The 16453-nt window shown below is 51.0% G+C and overlaps 2 protein-coding genes across 13 annotated transcripts in view; one reads left to right on the top strand and one right to left on the bottom strand.

The window, feature by feature from the left end:
• Window positions 1–11371, top strand: part of BAG6 (BAG cochaperone 6) — a 31588-nt gene extending 20217 nt beyond the window's left edge. For all 9 annotated transcript variants that reach the window (XM_082209278.1, XM_082209274.1, XM_082209273.1 and 6 more), the window contains 11 exons: window positions 35–368; window positions 2130–2299; window positions 2408–2461; window positions 3104–3206; window positions 3309–3433; window positions 5203–5349; window positions 6897–6956; window positions 7854–7997; window positions 8115–8222; window positions 10128–10274; window positions 11034–11371. In XM_082209278.1, the coding sequence (XP_082065404.1) occupies window positions 35–368; window positions 2130–2299; window positions 2408–2461; window positions 3104–3206; window positions 3309–3433; window positions 5203–5349; window positions 6897–6956; window positions 7854–7997; window positions 8115–8222; window positions 10128–10274; window positions 11034–11132 (1491 nt within the window). In that variant the 3' untranslated portion in view covers window positions 11133–11371. The remainder of the gene's footprint in view (window positions 1–34; window positions 369–2129; window positions 2300–2407; window positions 2462–3103; window positions 3207–3308; window positions 3434–5202; window positions 5350–6896; window positions 6957–7853; window positions 7998–8114; window positions 8223–10127; window positions 10275–11033) is intronic.
• A 2644-nt stretch (window positions 11372–14015) lies between these two features.
• The window catches only part of PRRC2A (proline rich coiled-coil 2A), a 42379-nt gene continuing 39941 nt past the window's right edge, over window positions 14016–16453 (bottom strand). For all 4 annotated transcript variants that reach the window (XM_082209136.1, XM_082209139.1, XM_082209138.1 and 1 more), the window contains 5 exons: window positions 16243–16341; window positions 15902–16126; window positions 15720–15808; window positions 14903–14996; window positions 14016–14765 (listed from right to left, as the gene is read on the bottom strand). In XM_082209136.1, coding sequence (XP_082065262.1) covers window positions 14628–14765; window positions 14903–14996; window positions 15720–15808; window positions 15902–16126; window positions 16243–16341 — 645 coding nt within the window. In that variant the 3' untranslated portion in view covers window positions 14016–14627. The remainder of the gene's footprint in view (window positions 14766–14902; window positions 14997–15719; window positions 15809–15901; window positions 16127–16242; window positions 16342–16453) is intronic.

Raw genomic sequence — 16453 nt, 5'->3', positions numbered from 1 at the left:
CCGGCCTCACTCCCCTGTCCCCTTCTCTCCGCAGGCGACGCAGATGGGGGCGGCTCCTCCCCACCCTCCGGAGCAGGCCCCGCCTCCCCCACAGCCAGCGGCCTCCCCGCCACCGCCTCCTCCCCCGCCCTCAGCTCCCCAGAGCGGCATGGAGCCGCCTTTGGGGGGCGGGAGCAGCAACGTCCGTGGCGGCGCCTCGGCAGACTCCCTGCCGCCTGAATTCTTCACCAGCGTGGTGCAAGGGGTGTTGTCGTCCATGATGGGGTCGCTCAGCGCCCAGCAGGGCAGCACCGAGAGCATCGCGGACTTCATCCAGCGCCTGAGCGGCACCAGCAACATCTTTGAGCCAGGCACAGAAGGGGCCCTGGGTAAGGAAGGTCTTGGATGTGCCCCCTTTGCACTATGGGGGGGGGACGCTGCTGGTTAATAATAACAATAACAGTAACAACAACAGCCGGTTTGAAGTCCACATTGTGCTATCGGCTTCATAATTTTGGACCTGGCAATATATTGTGAATCATGGTGTGTGTTGTGCAAAAATCACGAAGCAGGGAAAACTGTGAAGCCAGACAGTGCCTCTACATAGCTCCATCCTTATAACAGACATCGTGATATATACCTCAATGTTTAGCTGGTGATATATTGTGATGTTGATAACCAGATAATTTTTTGTTTATACCCCACTCATCTGGCTGGGTTTCCCCAGACACTCTGGATGGCTCCCAACAGAATATTAAAAACAGGATAAAACATCAAACTTTAAAAACTTCCCTGAACATGGCTGCCTTCAGATGTCTTCTAAAAGTCAGATAGTTGTTTATTTCCTTGACATTGATGGGAGGGCGTTCCACATGGCGGGCGCCACTACCGAGAAGGCCCTTTGCCTGGTTCCCTGTAACCTCACTTCTTGCAGTGAGGGAACCATCAGAAGGCCCTCGGCGCTGGACCTCAGTGTCCGGGCTGAACGATGGAGGTGGAGACGCTCCTTCAGGTATACAGGACCAAGGCCGTTTAGGGCTTTAAAGGTCAGCACCAACCCTTTGAATTGTGCTCGGAAACCTACTGGTTTAGAGAAGGCTGCCCTCTGCCCCCTGACTAATTCAAAGACTCCTCCTGTTTTCTGGGGTCCTAGGTGCCCCAGTTGGGAGAGGCAGGCTGACCCTTTTGATCTCTCTGGTCACTACCCTCTCTAGAACCCCTTGCAAACCTTGCTCCTCCTTTTTCTTGGGTGTCTGTCGCCCACAACTTCCCACAGTCTGGACCAGCGTTTCCCAAACTTGGTTCTCCAGCTGTTTTTGGACTACCATTCCCATCATCCCCGATCACTGCTCTTGCTCGCACGGGATGATGGGAAACGCTGGTCTGGACTTTTGGGATCTGGCTCGGCCACCGTTGCCCAAGGGTGGGTGGGGGGATTCCTTTTTCAGTTCCACTTCCTCTCTCTCTTTTGCTCTGCTTCATCCTGAGGCAAAGGGATAATTTCTTGCCTTAGGCCTTGGGGTAGGCAAACTAAGGCCCGGGGGCCAGATCTGGCCCAATCGCCTTCTCAATCCGGCCCACGGACGGTCCAGGAATCAGTGTGTTTTTACATGAGTAGAGTGTATCCTTTTATTTAAAAATGCATCTCTTGGTTATTTGTGGGGCCTGCTTGGTGTTTTTACATGAGTAGAAGGTGTGCTCTTATTTAAAATGCGTCTCTGGGTTATTTGTGGGGCATAGGAATGCGTTCTTTCTGTTTTCAAAATATAGTCCGGCCCCCCACAAGGTCTGAGGGACAGTGAGCTGGCCCCCTGCTGTAAACGTTTGCTGACCCCTGCCTTAGGCTGACTGAGAAGCTTATGGCTGAAATGGACAAGCTGGGTTGCAAGCTCTGCCTTTTGGCCACTCTCCTGCCTGAGCTCCTTGCCATCAATAGCCCATAGAAACGTATTTTGCTAGAGGGACGGCCTCTCCCAGCTGACATTGCTCCTTTTCCTCCATCTGTGAGGCTCTTTCTCTCTGGGGAAATCCCAAGGGAGTAGTCGATACCTCCTTCTCTCTGTCTCCCGGGGTTTCCAGCCACTGCTGCTTCCTCCCGTCCCATTTGGGTTAAGCAGAAGGTCAGCTTGCAAGGTTTGTGTCCCTTCTAGGCTTCTTTGGAGACCTGCTCTCCCTCATCTGCCAGAACTTCTCCATGGTCGACATGGTGATGCTGCTCCATGGGCAGTTCCAGCCCCTCCAGCGGATCCAGCCCCAGCTCAGCCGCTTCTTCCGGGAGGAGTACCTGCACGGTCAGGAGCCCACTGAGCGCAACGTTCGGGTGAGTGGACCTGCCCCTAGTTCCAAGCGCAGCCTCCCCTCCCTCCCCACCTTGAGTCCATTCCTGTGCTGCTTGCTAACAGTTCCCTCTCCCTTCCGGCTTTTCCAGATGGCCACGTACAATTTGATCAATGGCTTAGAGGAGTACATCCGTGAGAGTTTTGTAAGTTCCACTTCCTCCTGCTGAAAAAGTTTGCTGACCCCTGGTCTAGCCTCCACAATGGTAGGCAGCCAACATGTTCATGGAACTTTGAAGTGTCAGGTATAGCCCTAATGGCTTTAGCCCAAACGTAGCAGAGTTTTCCTGCACAGCGAAGAAGCTAGTTGAGGTGGAAATGACTAGTCAGCTAGACTCAAAATAACTATTTACAGGCTTTATTAAAAGGAAAAAAAACAAACCAGCAGAGTTTCTGCATACAAAGCAAAGCAAATAAATCCTTTCTTTCTCTCTCTCTCTTAACCATACACAGCACTTCTACTCCTTCAACACACCTAACACCAAACTGTGCTAGCATTCCTAGATAACAGAGTTGAGTGCTGGTCGTTAACCAATCACTGCAAATAGTTTCTAGGTCAAGCAGACCTTGGCTTTCTGCCAAGAGTAAATTGACACTGCCTTGAGTTAATTGTGTGAAGCCAGAATCTGTAAGTTTTCATGAGAATCAATTAACAGAAACTGAACACATGTGACAAGAGCAGATGCAGGCGGAAACGCTCTTTGAGCTGGCTTCTTGCTGCCCGAAAGCTATATAACCCCGACTTCCCCCTTCCCCCTCGTCTCTGATGCCTCCCATTTCCCCCCTAGGCCTCCGTCCGAGTTCAAGATGGCGTTGACATCACCCGCACCAACCTGGAGTTCCTGCAGGAACAGTTCAACCGCATTGCAATGCACATCCTCCACTGCGCTGGTAAGGGAAAGGGCTGAGTTCTGGGAGCTTTCTGCAGGGGGCTGCTTCTCCTCCTGGTCCTTCCCCACCCCCCTCCAGCATCCATCTCCTCTCTCCTTCCAGATAATACCTTTGGGTATCGGCTGCTGGAGTTGTGCAACCAGGGCCTGTTCGAGTGCCTGGCGCTGAACCTCTACTGCTTGCGCGGGGAGCAGGGAGCCCTGACTGCTGTCATCAACGACCGCATTGTGAGTGATGAGTTGTGCTCCGCTGACGTTCCCCATCTTCAGGGGATGTAGGGCTGACGCAGGGCAGTTTTGGGGAGGTACTAGAGTTGTGAGAAAAGGAAGCCCGCGAGTTGTGGCGTCCCCCGATGGTAGCGTCAGAATCCCATGGGCAGAGCTGCGTGCTGGAAGTCCCGTTTGGAATTCTGCAAGCATAAGTTACCGTATTTTTCGCCCTACAGGACGCACTTTCCCCCCTCCAAAAATGAAGGGGAAATCTGTGTGCGTCCTATGGGGCGAATACAAGCTTTCACTGAAGCTTGGAGAGCGAGAGGGGTTGGTGCGCACCGACCCCTCTTGCTCTCCAGGCTTCAGGAAGCTATCAGCAAGCCTGGGGAGCCCGCGGGAGTACCCTGAAGCAGAGCGTCCCACACGCCGGGCAGATATCCGCAGCCTGGGGAGCCCTGCAGGAGCCCCGCGCTTTGGGCAGACATTGGCCAACCCCACAAGCTCGGGGGACAGCGGGGAGGCGCAGCGCCGCCATACCGCTGTTCCCCGACCTGGTTTGGTTTCCCTGACCTGGTTTTGGGGGGGAAATAAAGGGGAAAAAATTCCTTTATTTCCCCCCCCCCAAAAAAAACTAGGTGCGTCCTATGGGACGGAGCGTCCTATGGGACGAAAAATATGGTAATATGGGTGTGCCCAGGGGTGAGACTGTTGAAATAGGGCGTGGGAAACATGGTCAAGCAACTAGCTTCCACACTGTGCTCCTGGCGAATGGAAGGCCCTATAAAGCCCTTCACTGTTCAAAGTGTGTCTGTTTCACCTTTCCTGACGTCTGCCCAATGATAATGACCTCGTTAAAAATGGTGCAGAAAAATTGGAGAATGAAACCGATTGAATGAAGTATGGAAGTCAACCATCCCAATTTATCTCGTAAGGTAGGCTGACCTGGCAGGGAGCAGCGGAACCAGAGTCCCACTGGTGTGCTTTGTAACTGAGTGGGGATTATAGGTAACAATCCCAGTCTCCCCAGTCAGAGTCCAGCATACTTTGTTCTGTACAGTGGTAACTCGGGTTACAGACGCTTCAGGTTACAAATTCTGCTAACCCAGAAATAGTACCTTGGGTTAAGAACTTTGCTTCAGGATGAGAACAGAAATCGCACAGCGGCAGTGGGAGTCCCCATTAGCTAAAGTGGTACCTCAGGTTAAGAACAGTTTCAGGTTAAGAACGGAGCTCCAGAACGAATTAAGTTCTTAACCCGAGGTACCACTGTATTGCACAGGGCCTCAGCTAATGCAGTACAGTGTTACCTCGGGTTACGGGTTACAAACTCCGCTAACCCAGAAATATTACCTTGGGTTAAGAACTTTGCCCCAGGATGAGAACAGAAATTGTGCGGCATCAGCGGGAAGCCCCATTAGCGAAAGCACACCTCAGGTTAAGAACGGACCTCTGGAACGAATTAAGTTCATAACCCGAGGTATGACTGTATCGGAGTTGTGTTGGTCATGAAGCACCTTAGGAAAACAAATGGAAGATCTCAGCTGGTCTCCCACTTTCTTCAGCCCTAAGGACTCTTTTCATTGAAACAGTTAAATTTGTGAGTTGTATATTGCCAACTCACTTAACTTGTCCCAAAGGACTTGTTGCCCCTGCTAATTTCGAGGTTGCGTCAATGAATCGGAAGGACGCCGTCTCGTTCCCTGAGGGCTGCTGGCTTGGAATGGGAGTTTGCGGCCCTGACAGCCTTGTGTCTCTCTCTCTTTCTTGGCCCGCCTGGGCGGCAGAGGCGGATGTCGGCAGACATGAACCCCTCCTTGGTGAGCTGGCTCACCACCATGATGAGCATGCGGCTGCAGGTCATCCTGGAGCACATGCCCGTCACAGAGGATCAAATCCTACAGTATGTCCGCAGGGTGGGCGACCCCCCACAGGTAAGACTCCTGAAATTGGATAGAGAAGCGCGAGTGGAATCAGGCACTAAACCCTAGTTTCCTGTGGCTTTTGGGAGGCTCCTCTGTTGTCCAGGAGACGGTGGACCAGGTCTCTGAGTGTTGAGCATTTTGGCCCATAACCCCATTACTGTCCCACAATCCACAATTTCAATTGCAGTGAGGACATTGCAGTTACGGGGCATAATTATTAATATTAATATTTTCTTTATTCCCCAGCCAGAGCCAGGCTCAGGGTGGCTAACACCAATAAAATTACAATAAAACATAATAGGGGGGAAACAACCCCCCCCAGTTTATTAAAATACAGCTTAAAATACAATTTAAAATGCAGCCTCATTTTAATAGTAGCCCATAAATCAAAACCATAAGGGGAGGGAAACATAAGGGTCAGACTGAGTCCAAACCAAAGACCAGGCAGAACAGCTCTGTCTTGCAGGCCCTGCAGAAAGATGTCAAGTCCCGAAGGGCCTTAGTCTCTTGTGACAGAGCGTTCCACCAGGTCGGGGCCAGTACTGAAAAGGCCCTGGCCCTAGTTGAGACCAATCCCTGGTCCCTAGTTGCGACTTGGGACCTCCAAAGTGTTGCTATTTGTGGACCTTAAGGTCCTCCGTGGGGCATACCAGGAAAGGCGGTTCTGTAGGTACGAGGGTCCTAGGCCGCATAAGGCTTTAAAGGTCAAAACCAGCACCTTATTTTTTTTTATAAGATATTTATTGCAAATTTTAAACAACAAACAAACCACCAAACATATAAAGTACCATCACCATACAGCAAACAGAAAAGATCAAAGCAAGGTTAAGAAATAAACAAAGAATAAGAAAGAATGCAAGTAAATCACAGTTATTCATAGATCATATTTTCATAATCTTTGGACTTCCTCACATCGCCCTTCCCTGCGTTCTCAGTCATATAGTTATAGACAGCAATTTGTTACCTTATTTCAATTCTTATCTTGTAGATCTCAAATAATTATGTCCCAAATTTTGAGTAATTTTGTCATGAAAAGAACTGCTCAGCTTAAACATAATATTAATTCAAATTTCATCATTTTCTTAAACACCACTTATTCTCATATATCTTACAGCTAAATTGCTGATGCCGTGTTATTTTCAATCATGCATTCTCTTAGCATTCATACAACTTATAATGTTTTTGTAAATAGTCTTAAAATTTCTTCCAGTCCTCTTCCACCGTCTCTTCTCCCAGCAAAACCAGCACCTTAAACCTGACCCTGTACTCCACCGGGGGCCAGTGCACAGCCAAGACATTCCATGGAAAACCCAAGGAGAGAGCAGTTGCAGGGTGCTGTTTGCAGTCTCTCTCGCCTTCTTCATTTTTCATTTGGCTAAGATTTGGTAGGGCCTCCAGGAGCCAGATCAGATTGTTTTGTGGACCACATCCCGGTGGGACTTGTTAGTTGGGAGATCAGAGGGGCGGCGTGTGGGGAGACCGTGACTCTATTGTGGGTGCTGGGTATCACCTCCAAGGCCTCTGAAGGCACTCTCTCTCTTCTCTCATCCTCTCAGCCTGTACCAGAAGAGCCGATGGAGCTTCAGGCTGCAGAGCAGCCTTCCGAAACCTTGCAGGTATGGAGTGGGAGTGGGAGCCGGGGTCAGGGAGCTGTGGAGCTGGGAGAGGGCAGGGTTCCCAGGGCCTTCTGGTGGTTCCCTCCCTGTGAGAAGTGAGGTTACAGGGAGCCAGGCACAGGGCCTTCTTGGTGGTGGCACCCACCCTGTGGAACACCCTCAGTGAGACTTTTAGAAGACATCTGAAGGCAGCCCTGTACAGTGGTGCCCCGCAAGACGAATGCCTCGCAAGACGGAAAACTCGCTAGACGAAAGAGTTTTCCGTTTTGGAGGTGCTTCGCAAAATGAATTTCCTATGGGCTTGCTTCGCAAGACGACAATGTCTTGCGAGTTCCTGCGGGTTTTTCCCCCTCCCCCCCTTTTTCTAAGCCGCTAAGCCGCTTATCAGCTGAGCCGATCAGCAGATAAGCCGCTAAAAGCCGCTAATAGCGCTAATCCGCTAATCTGTCAATGGGCTTGCTTTGCAAGACGAAGAAACCGCTAGACGAAGAGAATCACAGAACGGATTCTTTTTGTCTTGCGAGGCACCACTGTACAGGGAAGTTATTAATAGTTGGTGTTTTATTATGCCTTTTTGCTGCTGCCTAGAGTGGCTGGGGGAAACCAGTAGGATGGACGGCATATAAATAAAATAATATACAAAGCCCTTAGCATGCGCTGCTGCCAGTGATCCTTGTAAGAGAGATAGAAGAGGCGTGTTCCCATATAGCAGGTGGAAGGACTGAGGCTCCCTCCTAGGCTCAGTCTGTGTGTCTGAACCCCTTTGCAACTTGCTGGTATATGAGGGAAAACTTGATTATTGATTCTGAAGCTGCCCACTGTCTGACTTTGGGGCCAAGCCCCTTTTCCGCACCCTGCTTGGGCCCCCCTCCCATTCTCTCCTCCCTTTCCTCGCAGCGAGACAGCGCCGCATCCCCAGCCCCAGCCACAACAGCCGAAGAGGCCATGCCCCAGCAGCACGGGGAGCCGGAGCACGAGGAGCCGCAGCAAGGGGAGCCGCCCGCCCCCGACGCAGAGCCCTGGGCAGCTGCTGTGCCCCCTGTGAGTGGTCTGGGGCGGAAGCGGGCGGCGACCGGGGGGAGGGCAGGGAGGAAGAACTCTCTGGAGTTGCTAACGGGTCCCCCGATGCTTTCCTCTTCCCTCCTCCTCGTCCGCAAGGAGTGGGTGCCCATCATCCGGGAGGACATCCAGAGCCAGCGCAAGCTGAAGCAGCAGCCCCCCCTCAGCGACGCCTACCTGAGCGGCATGCCGGCCAAGCGGCGCAAGGTGAGAGGGCCCTTCTGCCCCAGGGAGGATTCGCTTCACTCGGGTTGACCCACGGAAATGACAAAGGCGGCCCAGCCTCTCTCAAACAGCGGGTTCTCCTCGCGTGGTCAACCCCAGGGGCTTCAAGCAGCACTTCCTGCGTGGGTGAGGGCTGAACTGAATGGTCCTCAGGGTCCCTTCCGACTCTGCAAGTCCACGATTCCATTTCCCTGGACGGGATCTTCCTCTTCTTCTTTGGCGACCACTCGTAGCCGAGTACGATTGTCTTGTCAGGAGCTTATCCTACACTTGAGTAGGACCCTGGCAGAGACACATGCCCGACTGGCATGTTCCCTGCCTCCTGGTTGATCGTTCGGGAGCTTCAAAAGCTTTCTTCAGCCCGAACATCACAGCAACCGATGGCAACCGACACCGGCACATGGGACCCGCAGAGTCTTCGCAGCTTGTGTAACAGACCTCAGCGACTCAGCATTTTGGCTAATCTACTTTATTTACATATAAACATACACGGAGCACTGCAACATGGCTCCCCCTCTCTCTAGCATCAGACAGCAAAGAGAAAAAACAAAACAAAGGACAATAGTCCCACTTCAGGGAACACAGTCACACAAACATCCTGTCTCCATTACTTCCCACTTTGTGGAGTCAAAACATACACTGTCATGTGAAAGACAACAGTCCCATGACTGCAGTCATGGAGCAGGAATTCTAACAGGTCTTCCACTAACAAAGTCTTCACAGTGAATCTGTAAGTGACTGTGGAGGCCAATTCTGGATCCACACGTCCTTCCACAGTGGGGACATGGGTTTGCAGGCGGGAGTTGTTCACGGTGAGCGTTTGCCAAGTGTGCCTTCCTCTTAGCACATTTCTCCTTTTTGTCCTGAGTTCGAGTGTCTTCACAGCCCATGACACCTTTGGTAAAGGCTGTTCTCCAACTGGAGTGCTCGCAGGCCAGTGTTTCCCAGTTGTCGGTGTTTATACTACATTTTTTTTAGATTTGCCTTGAGTGTCTTTAAACCTCTTTTGTTTTGATGGGATTCAGGGACGCCTTGCTTGTGGGTGGTGAATTTTCTGGGGGGGAAACAAATATTTATTTTTCACTCCGACTCTGGTGGGCAATCTTCACCAATGGGAAGTGTAGAGTGGAGGCAGATTTAAATCAGACTTGAGCTCCTTCTGGTTTGGGAGACATGACATGTCCCCAGTTCATTGCAGATGTTCTGGGTTTTTGTTTTGAGAAACTCATCACTTCTTTCCCCCTTCTGTCTCCTTTTAGTCCTCTCCCTTTTGTGATGCCCACTCAACACCCCTTCCCTTGGGAATTCTAACTTCTTCTTTCATGATGTTACTGTGTTACGTATTTTTCTGTGGTTTTCCTAAGCTGCCCTGTGATTCTCTGAGGAAGGGCAGTAAAGAAATTCAAGGGGTAAATAAATGATGGAAAGGAAATGGTATCACTAATAAGGATGCAAAATCCTCCCTTCCTCTAGTAGATGTGACGATTGAAAGCAAGCAAAAGTTTTGGAAGTCACCTTTCTCAACCCCCAGCTTTGAGCAAGGGCTAATGCTTGCTTCCATAATTTCAGCACATCCCAGACCTGCATGTTTACAACTAGACTCACAATAGTGATGCAGGGCTCTTCTTGGCTCTGGCCTCTAGTCATGTGAGCTTTCATTCATTCTTGCTTCAGAGCTGGAGAGGGTTGCCTTGTGGGAACTTCCCCTAATGCTTTGGGTGTGTGTAGCAGGGTTGACCCACTGCTGAAGGAAGTCTCTGTGCGAATCTCCGCTGTGCTTTTTGGCCAATCGCATAACGCAGGCAGATTCCACTCCGGCTTACCTGCCGCTCCAGCACCTTAGCACAAGCGCAGAACCCTTAACTTGTCTCTTCCTTCTCTTGGAAGACTATGCAGGGGGATGGTCCCCAGCTCCTTCTGTCCGAGGCAGTCAACAAAGCGGCCAAAGTAGCAGGCGTGAAACCTCTGACGAGCGCCGAGAGCCTGAGCAGAGACCTGGCAGAGCCAGCACTGCAGGAGGGCTACCGACAGCAGGTGAGCATGGGGGTCTGTTGGTGGGTGGGTGGAGCCTTAGTTTTTGCTTTTATACCCCAATGGGGGCTGTATGACACCTACCGTATTTTTCGCTCCATAGGGTGCACCGGGCCATAGGGCGCACCTAGTTTTTAGGAGGGGGGGAATAAAGGGAAAAAAAATTATCCCCCCCCCCCAGCCCCAAAGAGTAAAGAAGCCAAGACAGCGAGCGGAATCCATCCCGCTGGCTGTCTTGGCTTCCTCTTTAGCCGCGCGCAACCTCTCCAGCTGGGAGAGGCTGCGCGCAACTTTGGCAGAAGCCCGAGCTTCCCCCGACCGCAACCCCCAGAACAGGTCCGGGAGTGGCGGTAAGGTTGCTCCCGGAGCTTGCGGGGCTGGGGGCACGCTCCAAAGGCTTGCGGATAGCTGCCTGAAGCCCGGGGAACGAGAGGGGTCGGTGCACACCGACCCCTCTCACTCTCCAGGCTTCAGCGATGTGTGTGCGTCCTGTGGAGCGAATGCAGGCTCCTTGGCTTCAGCGAAAGCAATGTGAAGCCTCCGGAGCGCGGAGGGAGTGCTCCCTCTGCGCTTCGGAGGCTTCGCATTTCTATGGCTGAAGCCAAGGAGCCTGCATTCGCTCCATAGGACACACACACATTTCCCCATCATTTTTGGAGGGGGAAAAGTGCGTCCTGTAGAGCGAAAAATACGGTATCTGTCCAGGCGATTTGGGGCAGCCGGACTCCTGCCCCTCACTCTCCTTTTTCTTCTCTCTTTCAGCTGAAATCTGATCTGCAGAAGCGGCTGCAAGCTGATCCCAGCTTCACCCCGCAGAGGTTCCCCAACGCCCAGCAAGCCTTTGTGGCCGAGGACTTGTAACGGTCACTGCCCCCAAACCCTCCTGGATAGGGAGGCCCTCTCTCTGGGGCTCACCTCTTTGTCCTTTTTTGTGCACGATGCAGACAGCCACTCCCTTCTCAGGCCAAATATTTAAGTTCCTTCCCAACTTACGTCCCCCCTTCCCAACCCCGTCTTCTGGTTGCTGTGACCTTTCTCCCCCAGTGGAGTGCTCGAATCAGTTGCTGCTGAATCAGTAAATAAAGCCACTTGTCCAGGGACCGGTGGTGCTTGTGTGTTTTCAAAATGCTCTTATGGCTGGTGGGATATTGAGTTGCTTCGTGGCCCGGCGACTGCAGCCAAGTGCATCAATCTCGCATTAAAGGATGAATTGATCAAAACCGGCAATTTAAGCCGCCAAGGAAGAGGCCGATTTAAATCTTTACCATTGATATCGCTTCAACAGCAGTGTTAATAATATACAAGTAAAATTAACTAAAGGTTTTTTTAAAAAACACAATTTTGTTCTTAACAACCAAACCTTACATCTCATATGTATATTGTGTGTATATATATATATATTTACATGCTTTCCTTTTTTTAAAAAAAAAACCCTAGAAAGGGAATCGCTTTACACTATTCCCAAATAGACGCTTCCTTGTAACTATCACCTATGGCAGTTTGCAAGGTTCACAAATTGATAAGACTTGTATGCGAGTCCCTTTGCATTCTCCCATGTAGAGACGATACAACTGTCCTTCTTTCTGCGCCGCTTGGCCCAGTGCTACCCTCCCTCGGTAAAGCATCAAATAAAAATGAAGTTCTTTTTAGGTGGAATATAAACATTCCTGAGTGAAGTTGTCAGATTGGTTATGACACAGCTTTTACATCTTAACACTGATTCAGGTGAAAGATAAAAACTTGTAGGGCTACCAAGAGTGTGGTTTGAACACTTTATGACTAAGGCAGCGGGGTATAGCGGTTAATGTGTTGGACTGCGGTAGGAAAGATCAGGGTTCGCATCCCTACTGAGCCACCATGCGGCCTGTTACCGTCTCACATACCCTGTCTCAGGGTGAGGAGAGAGCCATGTATGTCACCCTCAGCTCCTTGGGGGAAAAGGTGGGATATAAATAAGTAAAATTAGTAAGCTTTGGCATGCTGGGTACTGCCAGAGGATGAGTGTTGCATTTCTACGTTGGGGGTGGACAGGCATCTCTTCCCTTTGCACCCCACTTGTGCCAAACCTCTGGCAATACTGGGGTACCAGGTTACTTCTCAAACACCTTTTGTTTTAAGATAGCCTTTTTTTTCAAAAAAAAGCAAACCTCATTTCCATTTAAATCAGATTTTTAAAAACCTTTCCTTTTAAAACTCACAGCAAAGTAGTATGTTGAACTTGTTTTTGTGCCTCAGTCTTGTGCGTGGTCTAAACGTGGCAACGAGGAACCGAAGAGAACTTGTAAGAGCTTAAGAAGAGCCTGCTGGAAGAGTCCCATCTGGTTCAGTTAAGAGGTTTTTTAAAGAAAAGCTGCCTCCAAGCAGATAATATTAATGTGTATGAGGGTAAAGTATGGATAAAAGCGGTGTATGTGAAAAATAGCACAGAAAAAGGGAAACGTACTTACACACATTTTTGTATTGGGGAAAATGCATACAAGAACGTGTATTGGGGAAGAATCTGCCCAAGAATGCTGCCAATTTTATTTTTTTATAAAGACCTTTTTAAAAAAGCAAGCAGCAAACTGATGCTGCAACGTGAAAAACTGGCTATAAGACTGGATTTTCTTCTTCAGCCAACATCCCTGCAGTTTCCTTCTCTTCGGGAATAGATTAAATGCTTAAGTGCCAAATGATGCTGCCCAGCACAGCTGATTCCGCCAACCAATGTAGGCCATCTGTCAATCGGTCACTTATTGCCCGTGAACCAATGGAACGGTCTTCCTTTTGTAGGTGTGGCTGGAGAATGTGCCTGCAACAGATCCTTTGACATTCAGTCCAGCTGCTCCTGTTCTTCCCTCGCTCTGTTGTAGAGGCATGCTCATTGCCTGGAGGTTCTTATAGGAGCCTCCGAAGAGCCCAGGTGTGCTGCTCTTCTCTAGTGGCTGGTAATGAGGCATTTGGTTGTCCTGGCAGAGGGGCACTTTAGCCACCCGGACTGGTACCCACTGACAGCCTTAATACTTTAGAGCAGGCATAGGCAAACTCGACCCTCCAGATGTTTTGGACTACAACTCCCACCATCCCTGGCCACTGGTCCTGTTAGTTAGGGATCATGGGAGTTGTAGTCCCAAAACATCTGGAGGGCCGAGTTTGCCTATGCCTGCTTTAGAGCCACCATCCACATTGCAGCAATAGCTGCTGCACAACTGATTTAATCCAGGGTATAAGAATCACTGCAAAGCATGCGTTTATCAGGAAGGTACACAACACAATGCTTTTTTTTTAAAGGCTAGGTGTGTGGGTGATGGGAAATAACCGTCCTTGGAAGTTACCTTTTTCTAGCAGCACAACTAAGTAGACCTTTATTTTAAGCACTACAGAAATGGAGGCAGGAAAGCCTAACGTGCAAACTTTCTAGGGAATGGTTTTGAAGGCTTGTGTGTTGCAATTTCGATTCCCCCCCCCCCCTGCCGCCAGTAGGGATTGGGAGAATGGAAGAGCTCAAGAAGCAGAGCTGCCTACAAGGGGTGGTAAGCAGTTTCTATATAACCTTTCGTGCCTCTGATAATATGGAAGCAGTCACTACCAGCGCTTTGCCAAGACAATATTTTCCACAAAGCACCGTCCCGGGCACCTGTGATTTCTAAAATCCCCATGATACAGAGAACTAATTCTTTCCTCTGACCAGGCTTCATTTTCCATGGAGTGAAAGGTTTTCGCACGCTGAGGACGTCGGCAGGTAAGGTGACAATCCAAAAAACCCACAGTCTGACTTTTTATTTTATTGGTTTTTTTAAACAACTTTTTTGGTTTTATTTATTAAACAAACCAGCTCGACCACCTTTTTAAAAACTCAATGCTTCCTATTTCAAACTCGGGGGAGCAAATAGGAGAGGAGACAGGCTCCCAGTCTCACCTCCCCCCACCCCCATAAATAGAAGAGGGAAGAGGAGAGACCCCCCGACACGTTCATATTTATATATATTTACACTCCAAACCTCAGAGCTGCTCCCCCCTCAGATCAAAGGGCAACAGAGCCCCCTACCAGAAAAATAAACTCAGGTGAAACCAAAGGAAATAAGCAAAAATACATTCAGCAGGGAGCCTCCCAAAATCCTGATCCTTGCCCCCCTCCCAAATTACACTCTGAGCACCCACTAAGTGTCTAACACCCCTACTCCAAGGGGCAAATTCCAGTGTCACCCCCCCGTACAAACAGAAAAGGAGTTTAAGGAGACACCCCGTATTCAGGATACACCAAAGGGGGGGGGGAGAGGAACAAACCCCTGCAAACAGCCCTCCCGCGATCTTGGGGAGGAGAGGGGGGGGGAGGAAGTTAACAGAATCGAAAAGGGGAGGCTTCAGCATCCTGGGCTAGTGGGGGCCGGAGAGACTGGGGTCTTGCTTGTCAGTGTGGGAGCGCACGTCTGGCTCAAGGCGGCGGGCTGGCGGGCCGTCACGCGGTGGGGCGGCTCGCTCCCAAGAGTGGGGATTCCAGCGCAGGACATCCGACTGGGGAGCAGAACACACACAGCCAATGAGAGGAGGAAGGTCGCTGCGTTCCTGAAACCCCCACCCAAACAATTGCCTTAAAAAGCGGGCTCCATTTCTCCATCCCGATCCCACCAAGTCCTGCATGGCGGCCTCACCTGCTGGTAGACCTCAAAGCGCTGGGCACGGAAGATGCCACCGTAGGCAGAACCAGGGGACTTCAGCCTGGCACCAAAGCCTCCAGAGAAAGGCCTGAGGGGGGAGAAAAAGTCTCCGTGACGAGGTAGCCAAAGGGGCCATTTCACTTCTCTCTCGCTGCTCAGGAACCATCTTCCGACACTTACTACTTTTAACGGAAATGATACTTCTGAGAACTTGCAAAGAGAAGGCACCAGTAACAGGAAGATGCTTTAGGGAAAGGCCTTTCTTTCTATGCTTCCTGGCTGACTCAAGGCAATGTGGGTCCACTCCACAAAATGTGAGATGGGCCCAGTCGTCGTCCTTTTAGGAGTCTGCTACATATTAACTGGGCGCCAGCACCCCCAGGCAGCATGGGGGGGGGGGAAATTCTTGATAACTGGAGACCTTACAGCATGGGTAGGCAAACTAAGGCCCGGGGGCCAGATCCGGCCCAATCCCCTTCTCAATCTGGCCTGCGGACGGTCCGAGAATCAGCGTGTTTTTACATGAGTAGGATGTGTCCTTTTATTTAAAAAGCATCTCTGGGTTATTTGTGGGGCCTGCCTGGTGTTTTTACATGAGTAGAATGTGTCTGTTTATTTAAAATGCATCTCTGGGTTATTTGTGGGGCATAGGAATTTGTTCATTTTTTCTTCAAAATATAGTCCGGCCCCCCACAAGCTCTGAGGGACAGTGGACCGGCCCCCTGCTGAAAAAGTTTGCTGAACCCTGCCTTAGTCTGTTTCCAGGACATTTCCTCTGTCTCCAAAGCTCTGCCCCACACAGAACACTCACCTGCCCCCAGAGGGGGGCCGGGCCCCTGGAGACCCCAGGCCATTGAGTTTCCTGTAATCTTGTAGCGGCTTCATTTCCAGAGCGTGGAGCTGGCGGGGGAAAAAAAAACCCTACATCAGAACCAGCGGGTGGGGAGGCCTTTCCCATGGAGCAGACTCCAGCCCACCAGCCCTCTTCCTTACCTCGCTACGGCCCACTCCGCCGTGAGGAAAGGCTCGCACGGCTGGAGAAACGAGGCGCCCGGCTAGCTGCCCGGGCGCCCGGAGAGCCTGGGTGGCCACGGACACCAGGGGCATGGGGGGAGGCGGCGGCTGCGGAGGGGCAGGGGCAGAAGGTGGCGCTTGCTGCAAGGAGCCAAAGTTCACCACAGGGGGCAGCTGGGGCGGCTCCACCACGGGCAACAGGACCTGGGGCAGGACAGAGGGGACGGAGAGAGAGAAAAAGAGAAAGACAAGGGCTGCATTACAATCCTGGGGCAGTTTTGGTCCAGGAGCTGGGCTGAAAGAGATGGCGCTTCGCTCACCTGCTGGCCAGGGCCTGGAGCAGTCAGGAAGTTGCTCTGGCTGCCTTGCCCCAGGGCGGCTGGGTAGAACTCGGAGGGGGATGCAAGTTCTTGGCGCACCTGCAAGGGAGAAGGGACACGATGATGGCAACTCCCAACACAGGACCAGAGGAGGAGGCCCACTTTGATCGCATCAAAGGTTTCTGAATGCAAGCTCGACATCGGAGCCTTC

Source organism: Podarcis vaucheri (genome assembly GCF_965113315.1).
Source record: "Podarcis vaucheri genome assembly, chromosome: 2".
NCBI lineage: Eukaryota > Metazoa > Chordata > Lepidosauria > Squamata > Lacertidae > Podarcis > Podarcis vaucheri.
The sequence above is the reverse complement of the archived record's forward strand: the minus strand, read 5'-3'. Positions and strand labels throughout refer to the sequence as shown.